At 46.0% G+C, this 26,790-nt stretch overlaps 1 protein-coding gene across 1 annotated transcript in view; it reads left to right on the top strand.

The window, feature by feature from the left end:
* Window positions 1-26,790, top strand: part of SEZ6L (seizure related 6 homolog like) — a 193,078-nt gene that overhangs the window by 134,249 nt on the left and 32,039 nt on the right. The window contains 3 exon segments of the mRNA XM_081842598.1: window positions 4,123-4,289; window positions 20,183-20,377; window positions 21,305-21,443. Coding sequence (XP_081698724.1) covers window positions 4,123-4,289; window positions 20,183-20,377; window positions 21,305-21,443 — 501 coding nt within the window.

Genomic DNA, 26,790 nt, shown 5'->3' with positions numbered 1-26,790 from the left:
GGGATTCCCTACTGAGGGGAACAGAAGCAGTGATCTGTGGGCCTGACAAGATGTCTCGGGAAGTGTGCTGTCTCCCCGGGGCTAAGATCCAAGATGTAACTGAACGACTGCAAGGAATCATAAAACCCACTGACAAATACCCCTTCCTCTTGGTTCATGTGGGAACCAATGACACTGCAAGCAATAGCCTCCAGAAGATCAAAAGAGACTATGAGGCTCTGGGCAGGAAATTGAAGCAATTAAATGCACAAATTGTCATCTCATCTGTCCTCCCAGTTGAACGACGTGGCCCAGGGAGAGAGAGAAAAATAGTGGAAGTGAACAGCTGGCTTCGCAAATGGTGTAAACAGGAACGGTTTGGATTCTTAGATCACGAACTGCAGTTTCTTGAAGATGGACTTCTGGCAAGAGATGGGCTGCACCTCACAACGGTTGGGAGGAATGTTTTTCCCAAAAATCTCAGAAACCTCATCAGGAGGGCTTTAAACTGACTAATGTGGGGGAGGAAGACAGTGCTCCTGAAGGTAGGAGTCTATCAATTGATGAAGATGATCATCCAAATGTCATAGACCAAATGGAGCAAACAGCACGCAGACCTAGTGGTGGGAGGAAAAAATCCTTAAATAAGAGACACGGGGGAATGATTAATGGACTTCAATGTCTGTACACTAATGCGCAAAGCATGGGTAATAAAGAAGATGAGCTTGAGCTCTTGGTACAGCAAACTAAATATGACATAATAGGCATCACTGAAACCTGGTGGGATAAGTCCCACGACTGGAATGTAATAATGGAGGGTTACAATCTATTTCAGAGAAACAGACCAGACAAGAAAGGAGGAGGAGTGGCGTTATATGTCAGAGATGTGTATACCTGTGAAGAGATCCAAGATTTAGAACCTCAAAGCCAAAGTGAGAGCATGTGGGTCAAAATTAAGGGAGAGATGAATAACAGGGACCTCATTGTGGGAGTTTACTATAGATCCCCAAGCCAAACGGAGGACATAGATGATGCCTTCCTGGAACAGATGGCCAAGCATGCAAAAAGAAGGGAGATAGTAGTAATGGGGGACTTCAATTACCCAGATATTTGCTGGATGTCAAACTCAGCCAAGAGCATAAGGTCAAACAGATTCCTCACTGGCCTTGCAGACAACTTCATTGTCCAGAAAGTGGGAGAAGCAACAAGAGGAACAGCCATTTTAGATCTGGTCCTAACCAATGTTGATGACCTGGTTAGTGGGGTAGAAGTGGAAGGATCATTAGGCGTGAGTGATCATGCTCTTCTGAAGTTTACTATACAGCGGAAAGGAGCAGCCAAGCATACTAGGACTCAATTTCTTGACTTTAGGAAAGCCGACTTTATAAAACTTAGGGAAGTGCTGGGTGAGATCCCATGGACAGTAATATTAAAAGGAAAGGAAGTTCATGATGGCTGGGAGTTTGTTAAGAGGGAGATAGTAAAAGCACAACTTCAGGCAATACCAATGAGATGGAAACATGGAAGGTGCCTAAAGAAGCCAGGGTGGCTATCTAAAGAACTTTTAACTGAGTTAAGATTAAAAAAGGATGTGTACAAAAAATGGGAAAGGGGGGAAACCACCAAAGAGGAATTCAAACAAATAGCCAGCACGTGTAGACACAAAGTCAGAAAAGCTAAAGCACAGAATGAACTCAGGCTTGCTAGAGAGGTTAAAAGCAACAAAAAAGGCTTTTATGGGTATGTTCGTAGCAAAAAGAAGAAGAAAGAAACAGTGGGGTCACTCAGAGGAGAAGATGGTGTAATGCAAACAGGGGACACAGAAAGGGCTGAACTCCTCAATGCCTTCTTTGCCTCAGTCTTCTCCAATAAAGAAAACAATGCCCGACCTGAAGAATTTGGAGCAAATGATTCAGCAGAGGAAACACAGCCCAGAATAACTAAGGAGATAGTACAAGAATACTTGGCTAGTTTAGATGTATTCAAGTCTCCAGGGCCAGATGAACTGCATCCAAGAGTATTAAAAGAACTGGCAGATGTGATCTCAGAACCACTGGCAGTCATCTTTGAGAATTCCTGGAGAACAGGCGAAGTCCTGGCAGACTGAAGGAGGGCAAATGTTGTCCCTATTTTCCAAAAGGGGAAAAGAGAGGACCCAAATAATTACCGCCCAGTCAGTCTGACATCAATACCAGGGAAGATTCTGGAGCAGATCATTAAGCAAACAGTCTGTGAGCACCTAGAAAGGAATGCTGTGATCACCAATAGTCAGCATGGATTTCTGAAAAATAAGTTATGTCAGACTAACCTGATCTCGTTTTTTGACAGAATTACAAGCTTGGTAGATGAAGGGAACGCAGTGGATGTAGCCTACCTTGATTTCAGCAAGGCATTTGACAAGGTGCCCCATGATATTCTTGTAAAGAAGCTGGTAAAATGCGGTCTTGACTATGCTACCACTCAGTGGATTTGTAACTGGCTGACTGACCGAACCCAAAGGGTGCTCATCAATGGTTCCTCTTCGTCCTGGAGAAGAGTGACTAGTGGGGTGCCACAGGGTTCTGTCTTGGGTCCGGTCTTATTCAACATCTTTATCAACGACTTGGATGATGGACTCAATGGCATCCTGATCTATTTGCAGATGACACCAAACTGGGAGGGGTGGCTAACACCCCAGAGGACAGGATCACACTTCAAAACGACCTTGACAGATTAGAGAACTGGGCCAAAACAAACAAGATGAATTTTAATAGGGAGAAATGTAAAGTATTGCACTTGGGCAAAAAAAATGAGAGGCACAAATACAAGATGGGTGACACCTGGCTTGAGAGCAGTACATGCGAAAAGGATCTAGGAGTCTTGGTTGACCACAAACTTGACATGAGCCAACAGTGTGACGCGGCAGCTAAAAAAGCCAATGCAATTCTGGGCTGCATCAATAGGAGTATTGCATCTAGATCAAGGGAAGTAATAGTGCCACTGTATTCTGCTCTGGTCAGACCTCACCTGGAGTACTGTGTCCAGTTCTGGGCACCACAGTTCAAGTAGGACACTGACAAACTGGAACGTGTCCAGAGGAGGGCAACCAAAATGGTCAAAGGCCTGGAAACGATGCCTTATGAAGAACGGCTAAGGGAGCTGGGCATATTTAGCCTGGAGAAGAGGAGGTTAAGGGGTGATATGATAGCCATGTTCAAATATATAAAAGGATGTCACATAGAGGAGGGAGAAAGGTTGTTTTCTGCTGCTCCAGAGAAGCGGACACGGAGCAATGGTTCCAAACTACAAGAAAAAAGATTCCACCTAAACATTAGGAAGAACTTCCTGACAGTAAGAGCTGTTCGACAGTGGAATTTGCTGCCAAGGAGTGTGGTGGAGTCTCCTTCTTTGGAGGTCTTTAAGCAGAGGCTTGACAACCATATGTCAGGAGTGCTCTGATGGTGTTTCCTGCTTGGCAGGGGGTTGTACTCGATGGCCCTTGTGGTCTCTTCCAACTCTATGATTCTATGATTCTATGACTCCCTCCACTGGCTTTTGAAGATATATACACACAAGGTTAACCACAATCCATATCTATCCTGTAGTTTCTTGAAAAATGCAGCTGTTTGATGGGTTTCCCTTCAAATCAGCTCCCATCCAAATGGAAAACTTCACAGTTCAACAAGGTGTTTCCATTTGAGACAGCTGTTGCACATGCTCAGATGATTGCTTCATTAATAGGAGGGGGTTGGGGGGATGCAGGGCCAGGGAAACCAAACAGGGAATGTGTACTGGTTGAAGACATCCCTGCCTCCTCTTTGATGTGTCTGTGCAGGGATGCTATAGCTTTGCTGGATCTCATTGCTTTCATGTCTGCTGTCCCAGCACTTTTATCTTTCCTTTCATCATAATGTTATTATTGAGGGCACATGGCGCTGGGGGGAGGGGAGATTTTTAAAGGAGAGTCTAGGAAATATTCTTAGAGTTGCGCCTAGGAGACTCCTTCTTCCCAAAGGCAAAAGAGGGACAATTCCCAGAAAGCAAGCAATTGCCTTAGGCAAGCTGGGACAGGTGGCAGCAGAGGATTCTGGGAGGGAGCCCTTGGACCTTCCGCCTGGCCTTCCTGACCCTGTGCCTGTCCCGTCCCATCCCCCACACCTGCAGCATACTGGTCTACAACGGAGACAGCAACCAGTCGGCCGTGCTCTACAACTCCCACCAGAGCGACAGCGTCCCCTTTGAGGGGGTGATCAGCGAGGGCACCACCTTACGCATTGACTTTGCCTCGGAGGACCCCAGCACCATCCCTACGTTCAACATCCGCTTCGAAGGTGATTCCCTCCCCACTTGCGGTTCTGATGATGATGGAAATGCAGCAGGGAGTCCCTTTGCAGTCCTGCTGATCATGATAGATTAAGGCAATTAATCCAGGCATTGATTGTAATGTCCTGGGCAAGAGCAGAGAGAGTTGGCCTCATTGGGCATCAGCAATTTTCACTGCAACACTTGCCAGGCGCTGGGGAAACTGCTGGTTCGCCTGTCCAGTTATAAAGGGGACAAGGCTCAGTTGGTCTGGCAGTAAGGAAGGCCCTGCAGGGGTGAAGCCTGGGCCCCCACAAAATCTGGCTGAAACAACAACAGCCCACCACCCCAAAGCTGTCTTGTGGGCAGTTCCAGTGATCCTAGCTCAACAAGGATGCTATTGGGCTGGGTGGAAGAGGGCAACCAGCAGGACCAGAGGGCAGAGGCACTTTCCCTACCAGGAAAGAGGAGGAATGGACATCTGTGCTCTCCAGATGGGATTGGACGACAACTCCCTGCAGCCCGAACCAACATGGCCGGCAGGCACAAGCCGGAGGAGTTGGAGTCCAACCACATCTGGAAGGCCAGCTGTACTCCATGCCTGCACAAGAGCACTTGGGGTGGGAGGTAGTGGCAAGTGAAGGTATGTGTGTGTTGAAGGGGGAGGCACATAGTGATGCTCTGGAACTCGCTCCCCCAGGAGGCAGGGATGGCTTCCAGCTTGGATGGCTTTAAAAGAGAATTATACTGCTGAATGGAGACGGTGATCAGGGACTGCTAGCCAGGAGGGCTCTGCTCTGCCTCCACAGTCAGGCAGAAATGCTTCTGCATTGTGATTGCTGAAAACCACAGGAGGGGAGGGGCTCTTGTCCCTGGGTGCTGCTTTGGGGCATCCCATGGGTGACCAGGATGCTGGACTAGATGGGCCATTGGCCTGATCCAACAGGCTCTTCTTACGTTCTTAGAGGCTAAGGCGGCTGTCTGTCGGGGAGAGCTGTAGTTGCAGATCCTACATTGAGCCAGAGAGGTGGGCTAGATAACCCCCAAAGTCCCACTTTTCTGTTGAAGTGTTGAGCATTTTGGACCATCAACCCTCTCATTCCTGTAACATCAACCCGGAATGCATATGCAATATAAATACAGCTGGGTAGATGCAGGGGTGCAGAGACACAAGTTGGACATGGAAACCTCAGGAGATTGCCATGAAATGTGGTGTGAGTCAGGAAGAGGGGGGCATCATCCACTCTCGTAGTGGCAGCTCCTAATCTAGAATGTAGGGAACAACAGTTCTCTCTCCCACCCACCCCCAGGTATTCTGTGTGCAAAACTGAATGCAAAGAGTGGATCCCGTTGCAAGCTTGAAAAGCCAAATAAGATTATAAAAGACAAATGCATTATCTAAAGCAGCTACATAGGCTGCTGTATCTCTTTGTCTCCAGTCACATTGGTGGTGTCAGGGATTATTTTGAAATGGCCTTCCAGGCAGAGAAATCTCCTTGATTCCAGCTCCTCACCAGGGAATGAAGAGCAGATGGAGATCTGGCTGCTGGATCAGCCCAAAGCCATGGTCCCAGCAGTGGCCAAACAGGTGCCCCTGGAGAAGCCCACAACAAGACCTGAGGCAAGGCGGTGTTTCTGGGCAGTGTACAAGGAACTTTCGGGGGATGGGGAATCTGTGCTGGCTTTGCGTCAGGAGGGATTTTTTAAAGAAAAAAGACTCAGGGTTGCAGTCACGACTCTCTTTGCATCTTTCTCAGGCAATCCACAGCCCGTGGCATGAAAATGTGTTCTTCTGCATTTGCGGATCTGTCTTGCTACACTCCACTGTCTTTGCACAATCTCCGTATCATCCCAGCTCAGTCCTTATTAATACACCGCTTGCCAACACAGCGTGTGATGTTACCGCTTGTTCTCCAGCAGGTATTTTGCAACCTGGAGCTGAAATACTCAAGGCAGATCAAACACTGCTGGATGCAAATGTTTTAGAAGGGAGAAAATGTTCTGGAGCTGCAAGGAAGGAGGCTTCGCTCAGAAACAGGGAACAAGTGAGATATAGAAACTGACCAGTAGAGCAGATTTAAGTCATCTTTTTAAAACAAAATCATTTGTTTGGGTAGAGGATGATGCTTTGTTCTTTGCTATTCTGTTCAGTTATAATTAAGATTGCATTTAGCCCTCTCATTATTCCTCCCTGCTCACACAAAAGGTATCCTGACAAAGCAAAGCCCTAAATCAATTAGAGTGACATGGATTCTCACATGCAAGCACCAGAAATGTGACATATCCCTCAAGTATGAAAGGACAAATATTGTTTTAAACCTTTAGTGTCAGCCAAGTTCCCTTGCTTCATGCCAATCAGAGATAGCTGACAGAAAGAAGAGTTCTCAGAAAGGTGGTCTACGTTCATCCTTTGTTATTTGAACAAGCTGGACCATGTGCTGCCCCCCCATCAAGTAAATAAATAAAAATACTTAACTGACCAATCATACTGCAGAAAGCTTGTTTCTGCTCCCCTAACAAAAGTCCTGTCCCCATACAAAAATCCTGGTTATGCCCCTGGACCTGCAGCAAGTGCAGATGTTCAGGATTCTCCGCCGCCCCGCGCCCCCCCCCCCCCGCCCCTGCTCTGGCTTTCTGCCCCTTCCCTGAATCAGCCTCCTGTGGACACTAATATGCACAGTCCTCACTGGGCTGTTTTGAAACCTTACCCTCCCCCGCCTCCACCAAATCTGCTGTCTTACTCTCAAATCTTTTTTTTTTACCTATGCAAACCTTGGGGCTGGTTCCAATTCCACTGATAGTTCCTTCTCATGTATGGATGGTGCAAAAAGTCATGGTGCTCTATTTTTTAAAAAAATAATATTTATTAAGTGTTTAAAGATTACAAAAAGAAAGAAAAAGAATTAAACATGATGTAATGGTTGTAAAGGGACGCGGGTGGCACTGTGGGTAAAACCTCAGTGCCTAGGACTTGCCGATTGCATGGTCGGTGGTTCGAATCCCCGCGGCGGGGTGCGCTCCCGTTGTTCGGTCCCAGCGCCTGCCAACCTAGCAGTTCAAAAGCACCTCTGGGTGCAAGTAGATAAATAGGGACCGCTTACCAGCGGGAAGGTAAACGGCGTTTCCGTGTGCTGCGCTGGTGCTGGCTCGCCAGATGCAGCTTGTCACGCTGGCCACGTGACCCGGAAGTGTCTGCGGACAGCGCTGGCTCCCGGCCTCTAGAGTGAGATGAGCGCACAACCCTAGAGTCTGTCAAGACTGGCCTGTACGGGCAGGGGTACCTTTACCTTTACCTTAATGGTTGTAAGGGATTACTTGTGCGTAAGTTGCCTTCAGTTTTGGTTAGATTGCCTGGCCAACCATGCTTTGGCTGACAGCTCACACTCCATGGCTGGTCAGTCACTTGCAGAATCCGTCAGTGGGCATTTCTTGAACCTCTTCCAGCATAAGAGCTGTTTGATGCCAAGTCTCCTCCTACTCTCCCTGCGCGGAACTCGTCTGCGCAAGTAAGGGGAAGGCAGAGGCGTGTCCGCGCTCTCCCCACTAGTCTCGGGTGAAGGGTCTTTGGAGACCTCTCTCCGAATCCTCCATTTCCCTCCCTTCCCTACTGGTGTTACGCTGAATTCCTTCCCCCCTGCTGGTCCCCTCTCCTGCATCGCTGTGCAGCCTTGCCTCCACCTCTCGATCTGATGTCAGTTCCCTGACATCCACCTCCCTCCCAGGACCCCCTCCACCCCCGGCCCGACCCTGTGACGTAACTTCGTCTCTCTCTTCGGCCGACGATGCAGGGAATCCCCGGAAGGAACTGCTATCATCCTCCGAGGACTCAAACCCCGCTTCCCACCCGCTCCGGTCTCTTTGCGCGGGGCGGGCTTCCCAGTCCGATTCCTCTTCTTCTGACGTTTCTCCTTCTTCCTCTTCGGAAGCAGGAAAACCCACAAAATCCTCCTCCTCGTCTGTGGTCCCAAATTGCTCCTCCCAGAATCTCTCTATTGGTTTGGGCTTCCTCGGATACCGTTCGTGGAACTCCTCCACCAGATTTCCATCACCTATCTCCCCTGCGGGAACCCATGTGCTTTCCGACTCGGGCTCCCCTTCCCAAGCTACCAGGTACTCCACCTGCCGCCCCCGCCACCGCGAATTTAGGATCTCCATCACCTGGTTGTGGTGTTCCCGCTCCTCTACTTGTGGGTGTGTAGGGCCTACTCCCCCTTCCCCCCAGAACCTCTGCTCCCCCCTGTACGGTGAGATCAGTGACCTATGAAACACCGGGTGGATTTTCATGCTGTCTGGCAACTTGAGCCTGAATGCCACAGGGTTTACTTGCTGCATTACCTCAAAGGGTCCTAGCCATTTTGGCCGCAATTTCTTGCACCCTCCCTTAAAGGGTAGCCCTTGGGTGGACAACCACATCCGGTCCCCCACCCTTATAGTCTCCCCTTCCCGGCGACGCTTGTCTGCTTGCCTCTTGTAGACTTCCTTCGCCCTTTCCAGGTTCATCTTAAGCTGCTGGTGCAGGGCCTCCATTTCTTCCACAAACTGTTCTGCCGCGGGTACGCTCCACCCTTCCTCCCCCTTCCCAGGAAAGGCCCTGGGGTGACACCCATAATTAGCCATGAACAGGCTCATCCCCATGGACACATGCTCAGCATTATTGTATGCAAACTCAGCCAGTGCTAGTCTCTCTACCCAATCGTTCTGTCTCTCATTGACGTAGCAGCGTAGGTATTGCTGTAAAATACTGTTCGCTCTCTCTGCTTGCCCGTTGGTCTCCGGGTGTCTCGCCGTCGAGAATCCCACCTCTACCTGCAACAAGCTCATGAGCCTCCTCCAGAACCTCGAGGTAAATTGTTTCCCGCGGTCCGAGATAACCCTCGAAGGAGCTCCATGCAGCCTGAAGATGTGGTCCACAAACAACCTGGCTGTTTCCTCTGCTGTTACTGCATGTGAGCACGCTATAAAATGGCACATTTTGGTTAGCAGATCTACTACTGCCATGACTGCTGTCTTCCCTCTAGACTTGGGCAAATCTGTCATAAAATCGATAGACACCACCTCCCAGGGTCTTCCCGGTGTGGGTAAGGGTTCCAGCAACCCTGCCAGGGCAGCCCTCTCCCCCTTAGCCCGTTGGCAGCGGTCACACCCTCGTACATACTCTCGTACATCTTCCCTCACCCTTGGCCACCAGAACTGCCTAGTAACCAGTAACATAGTTTTGTGTTGCCCAAAGTGCCCCACTGTTGGATTGTCGTGAAGCTGTTTGAGCACCCTTTCCCGCAAGGCCTCCCCTGGTACATACATTGCTCCCTTGTAGTACAGCAGTCCTTCCCTTTCCTCAAAGCCTCCCTGGTCTCCCCTCGCTTCCCTGAGTTCCCTGATCCTGGTTTGGGCGAATTCGTCCTGGCGAATCAGCTCGGTTAGTTCTCGTCTCCCAACCAATGCTCCCCCACACACCCATCGTTCCTCTGGGAACATGTGTCTCACTTTCGGCGGTCCTTCTCCTTCCGTGTACTCCGGCTTCCTGGACAGCGCGTCTGCCCTCACGTTCTCTTTTCCCGGCACGTACTGGATCTCAAAGAACTTGGAGAACTCCTGTGCCCATCGAATCTGTCTCTGGTTGAGAACTCGAGCCGTTCTCCAATATTCCAAGTTCTTGTGATCCGTGCACACCTGAATCTTGTGCTGGGCCCCTATTAGTAGATGTCTCCACTGCCAAAAGGCTGCGTAAATTGCCAGCAGTTCACGATCATACACCGTGTAGTTTTGTTCCGACTTGCTTAGCTTCCGTGAGAAGAAGGCGCATGATCTCCAGGCATGTTGGTTCCCCCCTGGCTGCAGCAATACCGCTCCCACGGCCCGGTCTGACGCGTCTGTCTCCAGCCTCATCGGCTTCTGCAGATCCACGTGCAGGAGCTGTTCCTCCGACGCAAACGCCTTCTTTAGTCTTTCGAAGGATTGTTGGGCACTTTCAGTCCAGACGAACTTCTTTTTGCTACTGAGACAATCCGTGATGGGTGCGGTCAAGTGGGCGAAGTTCTTGATGAACTTCCGGTAGAAGTTGCTGAACCCGAGGAACCTCTGCACATCCTTCCGGGTTTTGGGGGTCTTCCATTCCAGCACCGCCTGCACCTTGCTGGGGTCCATGGCTAGGCCCCTGTCCGACAACTTGTATCCCAGAAATTCCACTTCTCTGGCGTGAAATTGGCACTTCTCCAGCTTGACCCATAACTGATGCTTCTGGAGTCTCTTTAGCACTTCCCTGACGTCCTGGACATGCTGTTTCTCATTGTCCGAATAGATCAGGACGTCGTCCAGAAATGCTACGCAGTTCTTGTACAGCAGGGGGCCCAGCACATGGTGCATGAAGCTTTGAAAACAGGCTGAGCCTGATTGTAATCCAAATGGCATGACCAGGTACTCAAAGGCCCCTAGGGGAGTGAACATGGTGGTTTTCCATTCGTCCCCCTCCCTCATCCTAATCAAATTGTATGCTCCCCTGAGGTCCAGCTTGGTAAAGATCTTCCCCTTCCTTACCCGAGTTAGAATGTCATCAATTCTGGGCATTGGGAAGGTCACGGGTTCCGATACAAGGTTCAACCTTCTATAGTCCACGACCAGCCTGGGCTGATCCGTGGTTTTTTTTGTCCACAAAGAACACAGGGCTGCCCCCCACTGCCTTAGATTCCCTTATGAAACCCCTCTTTAGGTTCTTGTCAATAAAGTTCCGCAACTCCTGCATCTCCCGGTCCGACATAGCATACAGCTTACCCACTGGCAGCTGCGCCCCAGGGAGTAGGTTGATTTGGCAGTCAAAGGGCCTATGTGGTGGCAGCCTGTCCGCCTCCCTCTCGCTGAAGACCTCCTGCAGGTCAGCGTACTGTGGCGGCACCTCTCCTCTCGGCTTCAGTGCCGTTCTTGCCACTCTGGCCAACCTCCACCTGGGCTCCCCCCCCAGACAGTGCTCCAAACAGTGAGCTGACCCAAAGGTGACTGTCCGTTGATGCCAAGCCACCACTGGATCATGTAGAGCTAGCCAGCTCATGCCTAATATTACTGGGGGTCCTGCTAGCGTGGCCACGTGAAAGGCAATGGTTTCTGTGTGTCTGGAAACCCTCATTCTCATTGGTGGGGTTTGATGTGTCACCTCCCCTCCCAGCAGCTCCCTGCCATCTATCGTGGTGACTTGGAGGGGAAAATCAAGTGGCAGCAGGTGGAGTTGGTGCTCTAGTGCGAACTCCTTGCTGAAAAAAATGCAGGAGCTGCCTGAATCCAGCAGCCCCTTCACCTTGACTGGGTGTCCATTTGGGAGTTCTAGCACCACCTCTATGGCTATTGACGCCTTGGGTGGGTCTGGTTGGGGCACTTCCATTAGTTGCTCGCCTGGCTGCTGTGCCCCCCTGTGGGCAGCCAAGCGTTGGCGTTTCCCTGCACCTTGTCCTCCGCCACCTCCTCCTCACTACCAGCGGCTCCCACCATCCCTTGCCAAGTCTTTCTTTGTGGACAGGCCCTGGCAAAGTGTCCTGGCCGTTGGCAGAGAAAACACTTCTTGGTGCTTTTGCCATCCTTTCCCTCCCTCTTGTGTCCTTTGCTGGCATTTGAAACCTCTCGCGCGCGCCCCCCATCGATTTCCATTGGCTCAATGGACCCTGAAGGCTGCTTTGGCATCTCAGGAATGTGGTAGTCAGGGTAACGCTCTCCTCTCCCTTCCTGCCTTTCCAAAGCGCGTGCTTCCTGCCGGGCTCCTATCGCAAGCGCAGCTTTGGTCAATTCGTCCATAGATTGCGGGCTTTGCGCGCGGGAGAGCTCGCCCTTCACGGTTGGGGACAACCCCTCCTCAAACAGCATCTGAATAGGTGGGTCATCTAGGTCCCATTCCAGCCGGTGTATTAACATCGCAAAACGGGACCAATAGTCTCTAACGGAAAGATCCCCCTGCTTGCATCTCATCAGTTCCCGCTGGGTCACACCCTGCTCAATTTGGCTTGAATACATCGCGTCCATCGCCTGGAGGAACTTCCGAACGTCCCTCATGGCAGCATTCTGCGCGGCCATTAGGGGTCTGACCCATTCACGCGCCCCATCCTGAAGGTGCCCCATGATGTATGCCACCCTCTCTGCATCGTCAGCAAAGTCATCGTGCTGCAGTTCCAAAGCGTACTCTATTTCCGTTCGGAACGCATTATAGTCCTGGGGCTTCCCCCCAAACGTGTGTACCAGTCCCGGCACTTTCCTCGCCACGGGGGTGGGTCTAACCTGCGCATCCTGAGTTCGCCTTTCATCCAGCCACGCCGTCAGCAGAGCTACATGCTGTTCCAGGTCCCGGTTCCTCTCCACAAGATCCTGCACACTCGCAGCTTGCCCCGCTTCACCGACACCTCCAGTCTGGCTCATGGTCCCCTGCCTGTGCACAACTTCAGTGACTGACGGATTGCTGTAATGGTTGTAAGGGGTTACTTGTGCGTAAGTTGCCTTCAGTTTTGGTTAGATTGCCTGGCCAACCATGCTTTGGCTGACAGCTCACACTCCATGGCTGGTCAGTCACTTGCAGAATCCGTCAGTGGGCATTTCTTGAACCTCTTCCAGCATAAGAGCTGTTTGATGCCAAGTCTCCTCCTACTCTCCCTGCGCGGAACTCGTCTGCGCAAGTAAGGGGAAGGCAGAGGCGTGTCCGCGCTCTCCCCACTAGTCTCGGGTGAAGGGTCTTTGGAGACCTCTCTCCGAATCCTCCATTTCCCTCCCTTCCCTACTGGTGTTACGCTGAATTCCTTCCCCCCTGCTGGTCCCCTCTCCTGCATCGCTGTGCAGCCTTGCCTCCACCTCTCAATCTGATGTCAATTCCCTGACACATGACAATATAATAAAATACAAAAACAAAAACACTACATGAAACATTAAATTAACAAAACAAAACAAAAACAATTAAAAACACTTCCAATATTTTCAATCTTAACTTTCATTCACTTGTTTCATTGACTTCCTCACGCCTCCCTTTTTGTATTCCACTTCAATTAACTGTTTCAGCAATTCCTTTCCATCTTCATCTGTTTTCTGTCCTGTAATTAATCTTAACATATTCTAACCTTATTTTTTCCCGTTAATACATTAACAATCTATCTGTACCTAGTTCCTTATAACATTTCTGCCAGAGCCATATAACTTCATTCCACCATTTTTCTATAGTTCAATATTTCTGTAGATAATCTTTAAATTTCTTCCAATCTTCTTCCACCATCTCTTCTCCCTGGTCTCGGATTCTGCCAGTCATTTCCGCCAATTCCATATAGTCCATCAACTTCATCTGCCATTCTTCGCGGGTGGGTAAATCTTGTGTCTTCCAATACTTCGCGATGAGTATTCTTGCTGCTGTTGTTGCATACATAAAGAAAGTTCTGTCCTTCTTTGGCACCAATTGGCCGACCATGCCCAGGAGAAAGGCCTCTGGTTTCTTCAGAAAGGTATATTTGAATACCTTTTTCATTTCATTATAAATCATCTCCCAGAATGTCTTAATCCTTGGGCATGTCCACCAAAGGTGAAAGAATGTACCTTCAGTCTCATTACATTTCCAACGTTTATTTCCGGGCAAATGATAAATTTTTGCAAGCTTGACCTGTGTCATGTACCACCTGTAAATCATTTTCATTAAATTCTCTCTTAGGGCATTACATGCCGTAAATTTCATACCTGTAGTCCATAACTATTCCCAGTCAGCCATCATTATGTTATGTCCAACATCTTGTGCCCATTTAATCATAGCAGATTTCACCGTTTCATCCTGAGTATTCCATTTCAACAGCAAGTTATACATTCTTGACAAATTCTTAATTTTGGGATCTAACAATTCTGTTTCCAATTTTGATTTTTCCACCTGGAAGCCAACTTTTTTATCCAAGTTATATGCCTCCATTATTTGGTAATAATGAAGCCAATCTCGCACTTTGTTTTTTAATTTTTCAAAGCTCTGCAATTTTACTCTGTCTCCATCTTGTTCCAAAATTTCCCAATATTTCGGCCATTTGGCCTCCATATTGAGTTTTTTCTGTGCCTTCGCTTCCATTGGTGACAACTATCTTGGGATTTTATTTTCTAACAAGTCCTTATATCTTATCCAAACATTAAACAATGCTTTCCTAACAATATGGTTTTTAAATGCTTTATGTGCTTTTACCTTATCATACCACAAATATGCATGCCAACCAAATACATTGTTAAAACCTTCTAAATCCAGCACATCAGTGTTTTCAAGAAGCAGCCATTCTTTCAGCCAGCAAAAAGCAGCTGATTCATAGTAAAGTTTAAGGTCTGGCAGGGCAAATCCACCTCTTTCTTTAGCATCAGTTAATATCTTAAATTTTATTCTAGGCTTCTTGCCCTGCCAGACAAATATGGAAATGTCTGCCACTTCTTGAAACAATCCGTCTTATCTATAATTTGCAACCTCCAGGACCGATATAAAAAGCAGTGGAGAGATTGGGCAACCTTGTCGTGTTCCTTTCTCAATCTTAAACTCTTCTGTAACTACATTGTTCACAATTAATTTTGCTTTTTGTTCTGAATAAATTGCACCTATACCATTTTCAAAACCTTGACCTACCCCCATCCCCTGTAAATTCTTCTTCATAAAATTCCAAGAAATATTATCAAAAGCTTTCTCCACGTCCACAAATATCAAAACTGCCTTAATATTAATATTCACTTGTAGTTTTTCTAAAATGTTAATTATGTTCCTCATATTGTCAGACAGATGTCTGCCCAGGAGAAAGCCCGCTTGGTCTTTATGAATTTCTTCTACTAACACCTTTTTTAATCTTTTAGCCAAAATATCTGCAAAAATTTTATAAACCACATTAAGCAGCGATATGGGGCGGTAATTCTTAAACTGTGTCTTTTCAGTCTCTGTTTTCGGTATAAGTGTAATATAGGCTTCCTTCCACGACTCTGGTGCCCTTTTCCCTTCCAATATTTCATTACAGACTTGCTTCAATGGTTGTATTAGCCATTCTTTCAAAGATCTATAATATCTTGAAGTCAAACCATCTGGTCCTGGAGATTTACCCAATTGCATGTTCTGTATGGCCCCTTCCACTTCCTGATCCGTTATTTTATAATTCAACATTAACTTATTTTCCTGGGAGATTTTCTGTAGACCATTTATTTTCAAAAAACGATCAATGTCCATTTCTTTCTGCTTCTCCTGTGTATAAAGTTGTTTAAAATACCTCTGGAAGCACTTCCTGATCTCCACTGGATTCTGTATATTTTTTCCTTCCACTTCCAAATTCGTAATAGTATTAAGTTTTTGTCTTTTTTTCACTTGCCAGGCCAACAATTTCCCACACTTATTTGCCGATTCAAATGTCTTTTGTCTCATCTGTTTAATCTTCCATTCTATCTCTTGATTCATCAATTTCATATATTGTACTTGATATAACTTTATCTCTTTCAGGATCTCCTGTGATTTTGGTTTTGCTCTCAGTTTCTTCTCTCCTTCCTTTATTTTCTCCAGGATTTTATCCTTTTTCTCATTTTGTGTTTTCTTCTTAATTGCATTCTGTTGTATCAAAAATCCTCTCATAACCGCTTTACTTGCATCCCAGATTACTTTTTTTCCACTGTAGTGTTGATATTTATCTCAAAATAGTCTCTCAATGTTTTTTGGGCCTTCTTGGTCACTTCTTCATTCCTAAACAAAGTATCATTCATCCTCCATCTAAAGGAACCAATTGGCATCAATTTCATCTCCATCTTCACCGGATTATGGTCGGAACAAGTTTTGGGGCATATCTCCACCTTGCTAGTTTTCGGAACCAGACCTCTAGTTATCCAAATTTGGTCAATTCTTGTCCATGTCATTTTAGCTTCAGAGAAAAAAGTTCCCTCTCTTCCCAAAGGATTCTTCATTCTCCAAATATCAACTAAATCCATATTTTCAGTCATGTCAAAAAAAGTTTTTCGTAATCTACCATCTTTGGTGACTACCTGTCTCTGTGCCTTATCCATATTTGTAGACACCACTCCATTCATGTCTCCCATCAAGTTCATATTGTAATCCATATAGTCCATTAGAGTCTCATGTAACTTCTTTAAAAATTCTGATTTTCCTTCATTTGGTGCATAGATACCTACTATCAAAAATTTCTCTCCTTGTGATTGAATTTCTTTTTAAAAAAATAATATTTATTCAGATTTTTTAAAGATTACAAAGAGAACATGAGAAAAACAAAAAACAAAAAGAAATACGCAATACAACACAAAAACAGAAAAATACAAAGAAAAAAATGCAATCATTAAAAAAGAAAAAAGAAAAAAAATCAAATCCTTTACATAACTACTTCCCTTTTACTTATTTTCTTGACCTCCCCACACCTCCCATTTCTGTATTCAAATTCAGATTTTTATTTCAGCAAGTCCTTTCAACCTTATTTTTTAACTTAATAATTTCTTTTAATATGTTATTATTTTACTTTCTCTCTTTCATCCATTTCCTCAAATCATTTTTGCTTAATCTTCTATATCTAATCATTTTCCCTATATATCCTTCCAACCTTGTTTTCATTTAATTTAATTTATTTTAAAAACCACTTTTACTTTATCCAATCTTAACTCTCATCCAAACTTATACTTCAATACTTATTCTTAAACCATTTCTCTAAGGTCGACTAAAATTCCCTTCCACGATTTTCCCAATTTTCATATAAATAACAGGACAAAAAGAAAAAGAAATTATAATTATATACCCTTTGAGTTCCCAATTTCTATTCCACCCATGCCCCCTTCCCGGTTTCAGTCCCCAACATGTGTCCATCAGTCTCAATATACAATCAGCCTGGAGATCTCAAGTCCAAGGCTCTTAATTCTCTCTCACTTCCTCTCTGCCGGTCTTTTTGATAGTCCTTAATATTAAAAACCAAATCTCGGGGCAGCTCCGGCCCAACAGGATCCACCTTTCTTCCATCCAGGCCTTTATACTTAAGGACTAAGCCTATGGGGTATTCCAGATCTTGTTTCATACTTCTTTCAAATCCAAATGTCCCCAAAGCTCTATCTTCCACCTTAATCAAATTTGTAATCCTTAGGTCTTCAGATCTCCACATAAGGAGATCTCTCCACTTTTCACTCTCCAATTCAGGCCGGACTTTCCACATCAGGTTTTTGTTTTCCTTTGTTGCCATCATGTCAGGCCTCAAATTACCATTCTCCTTTAACATCTGCAAAATTACAGCTCCCCCTTCCTTTTCTTCAGGGACAACATATATCTCCTTCTCCAAATTCTCAAAGCTCTCAAATTTCTCTATTTGTCCAGTTGGGTAGGCTTCCTGCGTCAGATCCTTGTCCTTATCAAATTCGATGAAAGTATTCACTGTTAAATCCAAAGTTGTAGCATTTGTAGCCAAAACATCAATTTGACCTTGCAACTTTCCCAAGAGAACAAATGCTCTGTTCAGTTCACCCTGTATTTTTCCTCCACCAGCCATTCTTTGTAATGTCCCAAAGCCCCCTCTAGGGGAGTTTTAGTTCCTTGGTGTTCCTTTCAGCGCAAATCCAAAAGTTCAGTTAGTTTGTATCAGCCCTTCCTTTTTCAGGAGCAGATTGTAACAAAATGTAACCAGCAGAAGCAACAGAAACAAAGTCCTCTTTTTGCGTCTTGACAGCTAGTTTGACAGCTGTCAAGATCTTCTTTACCTCATCACCAGGCTCTCGCAAAACACTCCCGGGTCCGGGGGGGTGGCGCTTCAGCTCCCAATTTTAGTTCTTTTTCTGCAGGTTCCCCTGCTTCCAATAAAGTTCTTATAATGCCAAACTGTGAAATTAAGATCTTTTACAAGAAAAAAGAATAAAAATTCTCCTCGACCTTAGTTAACAGGTCCTTTGCTTTAAGTTGTTTACAGAGAGGGAAGGTGGACTTCCTGTTTAGACCTTCCCCGATCATGCCGAATTTAAGAAATTTTCTTTAAAGTTCCAATTTCCGTACTACTCACGGGTTGTTGCTTTAGAGTCCAATTGTTCACAAGAAGTCAGCGCTCTCCGACAAACGGCTGTGTGGCTTCACTCCACGGAAGAAGCAATTGACTCTCAGCACCGTGCCGCTCACCCCGTCCCATTCCGGAGCCTTTAAAAAGGCTCCTTCACGGCTTGGGGGGGCGCAAATGGTGCCCACCGAGTCCCCACGCTCACAGGCTTCACCCGCCTGTGATTTTTGAGGGTCCCCGCTTCACCGCAGCGGTAAGACCCGATCCCACGGAGCCGATCCCTCCGGAGCTCAGAGGGAATCCGCCATTAGTCGTTGGCGCTAACCCGGAAGTCCTCCTTGTGATTGAATTTCAATTGCAACAAATCTTCCTTGTTCATCTTTAAACATAAATTTCGGTGATAGGCTCTCCTTTGCATAAAGTACTACTCCTCTTTTTTTTAACTTTATCCAATGAAATAAATTCATGGCCCAATCTTTTATTGCTCAATATCTTCCTGTGTAGCCTTATCACATGTGTTTCTTGTAGACAAATCAAGTCCAAATGTTCTTTTTTCAATAAATGGAAGACTCCGCCTTTTTTCTGGGGCGTTCAGTCCATTAACATTCCAACTCAATACTTGCAACACCATGGTGTAATTACTCTGATTTTCCTCCAACAGCACCCAATGCTTGCTCTTCTTCTGTTGGTGTTGTTGGTGTCACATTCACTGGGGGATCCAGTCCAAAGGAATATGTTGATATATCCAATATTCCCTTATTTGATGATCTTCTGTCCAATGCTCTTTGCTCTAGTCCTCTGTCTGATGGTCTTCTATCCAGTACTTCTGGCTCTTTCCCAAGTCCCTTCTGGAGATCTTCATATTTATCCAAAAACTTCACTTTATCTTCTACTGATCTTATTTTTATCTTCCTTCCTTTGAAACTGAAAGATAGACCTTGGGGAAACTCCCACCTGAAGATAATTTTACTCCTTCTCAGCAGGTCGACCAAATCTCTATAATTAGACGTAAAATCCAAAAGATATTTCGGAACGTCTTTACAAATTTCCACTCTTGACTGTTGTATTTCCAAAGTCTTCAGTTAGTGCCAACCCAAAATTCTATCTCTCTCTTCTTTAGTTCGGAGGATGATCAAACAGTCTCTTATTCTACTCTTTTCTTTCCCCCCCTCTTCCGAGTCTGAAGGCACTCACAATTCTGAATTCCTCTTGCTCCAAGTCCAATTCCCAAAAATCAGCAAATTCCTGCGTGAGAAATTCTATCAAACTGTCCTTCTCCAGTTCAGGTACAGCTCTAATCCTCAAATTTGTCTCTTTTTCTTTGAGCTTGATCATAGAAAGCGTCAGCTTATGGTCATCAAGTTGCCTCTGTAGATTTGGGACTCTCTCTGCCTCCAGTTGTGTTACTTTATCTTCTACAACAGCAACTTTTTCCCTGGCTTCCTCTGCGGTCTGTCGAATCAAAGTAGATTCCTGTATCAATTTATGGATGGTTTCTGTATTAGTATTCACCTTTTGTCCCAAATTATTTATACTTTCTGTATGGGTTGAGGAAAGTTTTTCTCCCTCTCAGATAACACTGGAACTCAGAGGATGCTTCTGAATGCCAGTTGATGGAAGTTTCATGAGGGGAGAGTGGCAGCTGTGCCCAGCTCCTGCTTTGGGGCTACCCATAAAGGGCATCTGGTTGGCCCCTGTGAGAACAGGATGCTGGACTAGGTGGGCCCTTGGGCTGATCCACCAGGCTCTTCTCATGTTCTTACAAGTTCCTAGTCCTTCTTTGTTGTGCTTCCTGCCTCTCTGCCTCTCATTATTCCTCTTTTCCTCTTTCTCTCTGTCTAGAATACAGAAGGGAAGGCCTGATCCAAGCAGAGGAGGGCCCAGTCTGGCAGAGGGAGGAGGTGGGGGGGTTGTGCATGCAAACAATGGCTGTCCTTCTGTTCCCCTTCAAGCTTTTGAGAAAGGTCACTGCTATGAGCCGTACATCCAGAATGGGAACTTCACCACCTCTGATCCCACCTACAACCTTGGGACCATTGTGGAGTTCACCTGTGAACCTGGCCACTCTCTGGAGCAAGGACCAGCCATCATTGAGTGCATCAACATCAGGGAGCCCTACTGGAATGACACTGAGCCACTGTGCAGAGGTGAGAGGAAGGAGTGGGAAGACCTCTGTACCGCAGGGCTTCAGCTCACCTGTTCTTGGGGGATGTTTTTTCACAAACACATGCGCACACACAAGTCTTCTTTCTTTCTTTCTTTCTTTCTTTCTTTCTTTCTTTCTTTCTTCTTTCTGTTGTTTTGTACCAGGATGAAAATGGGCATAACAATGGTTGCAGGGGGCCATTCACACAGGGGGCCCTTGCCTTTGTTATTTCTGCATGTTTGCTAGGCACATTTATAGGCTAGTCTTCATCACAGTAGATCTCAGGGTAGGGTACAATAATGAACATGTGATAAACAAAAAATGGCATAAAGTCAACTGAACAGCCAACATGGGTCAGCTAGCCGCCACTCTTAGGCCCCTTTCCCACCCACCAGAGCAGAAGGACCAACCACCAGGGTGGGCAGCTGCTGTGCAATATGTGTGTCATGTATAGATTCACCCTTCTCCTTACAATTTGCATAATAATAATAATATACAAAACTACAGGGATTGGAGAGTTGGTGATATTATTTGTACCCTAGCCAATGTATCCATGGTTTTCCTTCTTCCCATTTTATCCTCATAACAACTCTATGAGGTAGGTAAGGCTGAGACTGGCTAAGAGGGCACTAGTACTCTGGTCTCAGTCCAGCAGCACCTCTGCTACTTGTGCTGCTCTCAGATGGTCTTTCTGTCCTTTGCCCAGAGCAAGCCACCCTCTGCTTCACTCACCTCACAGCAGCCTCGCGCCAAGGCCTGCCACTACCTTTTGGTTCCCCAGGAGCAGATCTCATCCTCAGCAGAGGCTGAGCAGACTCCATGGGCAACTCCTTAGCAAACGACAGCAGAGGCGGCTCAGATCTGGCCTTCCCAAGTGGCTCTGAGCTGCATCCTGGCCATTTAACGCTGGCCTCTCTTGATGTTACAGCAATGTGCGGAGGGGAGCTCTCCACCGGGGCAGGGGTGATCCTTTCCCCCAACTGGCCGGAGCCCTATGCCGAGGGCGAGGACTGTGTCTGGAGGGTGCACGTCGGAGAGGAGAAGCGCATTTTCCTGGACATCCAGTTGTGAGTAGTTTTCCTACTTGTTGGACTGAGTGCCTCTCTCGGCTGTGTGCATTGCTCCATTGAAGGGACTCATCATACAGGCTGACACACACACACAATATTTTGAAAAGTTGCTTGTTCACTATGCATTTGAACACTTCTTAAGAGATCATGACCAGATTTTGCTTGGTGGCTCTCAAGATCAAGGAGCAGGCTTGCATGTCTGTTTGGATATAACTGAATATCATTTTGGGGTTTTTTTGTTTGGTTTTTAAAATGATATTTATTCAAAATTTCAAAAATACATAGGTATATAAAAAAGGATTTAAAAAACAGGCAAATACAACAACAAAAGAGAAAAAAGAATAAAAAACATAAATACAAAAGAAAAATACAAATCCAAATTACATCCTTTCGTTTGCTTGTTTCTTGGACCTCCTCACACCTCCCTTTTTGTATTCTAACTTAATTCATTATTTCAGCAAATTCTTCCCATGTTTCTCAATTTTTATTTAAATAATTTATCTTAACAATCTGTCTTTTTTTTTTTTTTGTTAGCTCAGCATATCCTTTCCAGCTTTTACTATATTCTGTTATTCAGTTTACCGTTAATTTCTTTAACCTTATCTTACCTTAAAAACCATAAAATTTCAAAGTTTAAGCCATATTTATACATAACTCCTTCAAACCTTTCTACTAAAGCCAATTAGCTCCTTTCCAGCATATTCCCTGATATTTCATTAGTATTACACTAATTCCAAAAATAGAAAGAAATTCCCCTTTTTATAAACTTTTTTCCTCTAATTTTATCCAACGTCCTTTCTTCCTGGTCTCGGGTTATGTCAGTCCTTTCTAACCATTACATCCTGTCCATCAATCTGGTGTTCTAATGTCCGAGGCTCTTAGGTCTCTTCTATGCCCCCTCTGCGGATTTTCTTGTTCCTGTTTATACTTGCACCCTTCCCTGTCCCTTGTTGGTTTCTTTTGTAGTTTCTTCCCTTTCTCCTTGGGGAGTGGGTCTCCGGGGAATTCCAGCCAGTAGTAATCTCCATTTTCTTTCATCAAGCTAGCCCATTCCCCACAGTCCCACTCCCCTAGATTAATTTTGTAATCCAAAAAATAGTTATTCCAAAAATAGTTGTCAACTTGTTTCAGTCCCACCAGAACTAAGAGCTTCCTTGACTCCAGACACTTCCAGACACACTCCAAGTTCAATCTTCCAATACTGCGGCTTTTGGTCATGCAGGACTTTGGATCTCTCCATTTATATCATTCGAGGTGCAATCGCAACCTCTTCCATCTTCATCTGCCCTTGGGCTTGCCCTGTCAAGCCAGTTTCCTGAGTTGGTTGCTGTAAGATTTCTTTATCTTTGTTTCCTGTTAGTTCATATTCACTGGCTACAGCAGTCATAAAGTCCAACTTTTCATTCATCAAGTTCATTCTCATGCAACTGCTTCAGCATAGCATTTGTTTTGCCAAGGGCAGACACCAGAACTTCCTCCCAGCGCATTTCTGTTCAAGGTCAAGCAACTGGTCCCACGGTCTGATTCTCACAGCTGTAAAGTCTCCCTGTAAACTGCAGCAACAAACTGACAAGCTCCCTCTAGGGGACACAATTTCTATTTATGTCCAACTTTAAGATGTATCCAACAAAGGGAAATTTGCTTTCGATTTTCAAATACTTTGTTTCTTTAAAATACAGAAATGCAGAAAGCAGCGTTGAGGTTAATTTGTTTCTCTTTTTTAAAAAAACTATCTGTCAAAGTGTTCCGCTTTCAATCAATGGACATCTCCAACAATTTCTGTCCTGACACCCCATCCCCAGATTTGGGACGATGGAAATTTATATTCCTTTACTCTCTCTCTGCAGGCTTAGACGGTCAAAAATTTTTCCCCCTTTTCTCCTGCTGCCAAGGGGATTTTATTGGTTGTAAATGCAGGAAATTTCAATCTTTAAATCAATTTTCCAGGCTATTTAGCTTGCAAAATCTTTGCTTCAGTCTATTTACAAAAAGTGGAAGGCGGACTTCCTGTTTAGACCTTCCCGCTTCGTTGCCTAATTCATGAATTTCATAAATTTCTTGATCAAATCTTCCGTTTTTACTCATGGGTACTTGTTTAGAGTCCAATTGTCATCAGGAAAAAGTCAACGCTCTCCGGCGATGGCTGTGTGGCTTCCCTCCGTGAAAGTAGCAATCGGTTCGCAGCACCGCGCTGCTCACCCCACTCCGCTCCGGAGCCCCAAAGAGGGGTTTCCCCGCGAGTAGGGAAGGCGCTCTTGGTGCTCTGCCGAACCCCACGTTCCCAGGCTTCTCCGCCTGGGATTTCTAGCGGGTCCCCGCCTTCGCCGTGGTGGGAAGACCCAATTTTCACAGAGCCCGTTCCTCCAGTCGGAGGAACTCCGCCATTCGCCAATGGCGCTGACCCGGACGTTCTGAATATCATTTTGAGTCAAAATGGCAGAATGGACCTTTCAAAGCTGCACTGATTTTAACCACTGCCCTTATCTTTTGAATATTTTTCAATACTTGCTTTTGACATGTTGATATTTTATATTATATTTTTGTAAACCACTTAGAGGCTTTTCCTACAGTTGAGCAATATATAAATATTGTTTAGTAAATAATAAAGTAAATTATCTCTAGCCAGTTCCTTGGTGAAAGTGCAGTTGGACTAGATAACCCCCGGGATCCCTTCTGACCTTACAGTTCTATATGATAAAGGCAAGCAGGCAAGGAAAGGAAAGGGATAAAGACTTTTTAATAACTAAGCAGACATTCTCTGTGATGCAGCAAAACCTGCTGCTCAGACCCTATAGCTCATCCTCCACACAATGGATGGGGATGCTCAGGCCCAGGCTACCTGACAGATGGCTTTGCCATATGCTGAGATCCTCAGGTGAGCACCTTCTCTCTCTGGTCCCATCTTGGTCCCATTCAAACCAGAGGCACAGCTGGGAATGACCCAGGGGAGCCCTTTCAGTGGCTGCTCCTGAATTGTGGATGGCCAGAGTCCAATTGTCAGTCAAGCAGGACATTTATTTAGGTGTTGCAAGGCCAGTGTAACACAACCTCAGCCAGCAAGGAGTTGAGAGGTGGCAACACAAATATAGCAAAGGCACAAACATGTATACACTTACAAGCAAAGGGAAGCAAAGCGGCAGTTCTATGGCAGGACTTCCATCTTCCAGCTTATACTGGTTTAATCACAAGGCATCACAACTTTCTTATCTTTCCCTCCTTCCTTTGCCCTCAACAGTCATAGCAACAGCTCCTGCATGTGTCTCATTCTGTCCTTCTCAGAAGCTTCTCCCACAATCACAACCTTCACTTTCCAACCTTCACTTGTTCAGCCTTTCTCACACACATTTCAAATTTTAATTCTATTTTTTCTATAATTTCTATGACACTAAAAACATTTAAAACCAGTTGAAAACATTTCAAAGCATCTCAAGCATCTAAGCACATTTAATGTTGAATGCTCACATGCTGTACATGCCACTGCCAGGATGCTGTCAACGATAAAGACAAGGAAAAGTTCATTGCAGTCCTTTTTATTTTAATCTTTACACAGAGAGGCTATGGACCCCAGCCTCTTGGATAATGGCGTTGTCCCAAGTGAATCTCCACCCCTCCTTCTTTCCCACTTCCTCATTGGTCATCGTCTCCTCTACAGGTGCTGCTATGTGCCCTCTGAGCTCTTTGCTCTCCTACTTTTAAGGCTCACAGGGTTCTTGGTGATGGAGGGTCTGGAATGCTTTCTAATGACAGCGTGTCAGAAGGATGTGCATGCTCAGAGAGCCAGTGTGGTGTAGTGGTTAAGAGCGGTAGTCTCGTAATCTGGGGAACCGGGTTCTCTTCCCTGCTCCTCCACAGGCAGCTGCTGGGTGACCTTGGGCCAGTCACACGTCTCTGAAGTCTCTCAGCCCCACTCACCTCACAGAGTGTTTGTTGTGGGGGAGGAAGGGAAAGGAGAATGTTAGCCGCTTTGAGACTCCTTAGGGTAGTGATAAAGCGGGATATCAAATCCAAACTACTACTACTACTACTACTACTACTACTCCTGTTCTTCTTCTTCTTCTTCTTCTTCTTCTTCTTCTTCTTCTTCTTCTTCTCTGTCTCTCCCGTGATTTCCCAGTTTTTCCCCTCATCTGCCTCTGAGCTTCTACCTCCTTCAAACCCCTGTTGTAAATCTACACTGTCCTCCTCTTCCTCTCCCCTGAAAGAGTCAGGATGGGGAAGCGGCCTCCACCACTCCTCCTCTGCCCAGTCCCTGACACAAACTGGCTCTCTATTAAATAAGATCAGCTGATGGGCAGAAGACCAGCCTGCAGGCTCAAGCCGAGATGTCCGGGACAGAGCTGTTGTCTCCCCTGCCCCCTCTTGCCAGGACCCCACTAATGAGTGAGTCCCCTAAGGCATCTGATTCTTCCCCTCCACATATGAAAGCCTCCCTCCACACGTTGAGGGTGGAGAGATGTCTGGCAATGGAGGATAAAGCAAGGGAGCAAGTCAGGGGAACAGAGAGATGGTTGTGATTAGCCAGTGAAGATCCAGGTGTAGATATCCTCTCAAGCCAGGAAACTGGGAGGCCTTGAGCAAATCTCTGGCTCTCAGTATAGACTTCCCTACAGATGATGATTAAAAAAGGAATTATATGCATGCTGCCGTGATCTTTTGTGGGGGGGGTGGCATAGGGGGAAGGGAGGGACAGGAAGATGAGGCAGTGGACAGCTTTGTTATACACTAGAAACTGATGGAGAAAACAAATGTCTCTGAGCATGCACAAAATGCTGCCGAGTAGCTACAGCAGGCAAATCACATCTGATAATAGGACAGACAGCATAGATTCCTACGGAGCAGCTCCTTTAGCATCAGTCGCCCTCCTCCCTCCAAACAAATTCCTTCCAGTAGCACCTTAAAGACCAACTAAGTCAGTTCTTGGTATGAGCTTTCGTGTGCATGCACACTTCTTCAGATAATAATAATAATAATAATAAATTTTATTTATATCCCGCCCTCCCCAGCCGAAGCCGGGCTCAGGGCGGCTAACAATAATCAAATAATCAAATAATCAAATAATCACACATTCAAAATATTCATTATAAAAATTAAAATCAAATTAGTGGCAACCGATTAAGCAATATTCTGTGCAGGTTGCCAGAGGAGGGAGTCAGGCTGCGCCCTGACCAAAGGCCTGGTGGAACAACTCTGTCTTGCAGGCCCTGCGGAAAGATGTCAGGTCCCGCAGGGCCCTAGTCTCTTGTGACAGAGCGTTCCACCAGATTGGAGCCGCAGCCGAGAAGGCCCTGGCTCTAGTTGAGGCCAGCCTAACCTCTCTGAGGCCGGGGACCTTGAGGATGTTATT

Source organism: Podarcis erhardii (genome assembly GCF_964252035.2).
Source record: "Podarcis erhardii genome assembly, chromosome: 15".
Classification (NCBI taxonomy): domain Eukaryota; kingdom Metazoa; phylum Chordata; class Lepidosauria; order Squamata; family Lacertidae; genus Podarcis; species Podarcis erhardii.
Note: the sequence above shows the minus strand (reverse complement) of the source record. Positions and strands in the feature narration are given on the sequence as shown.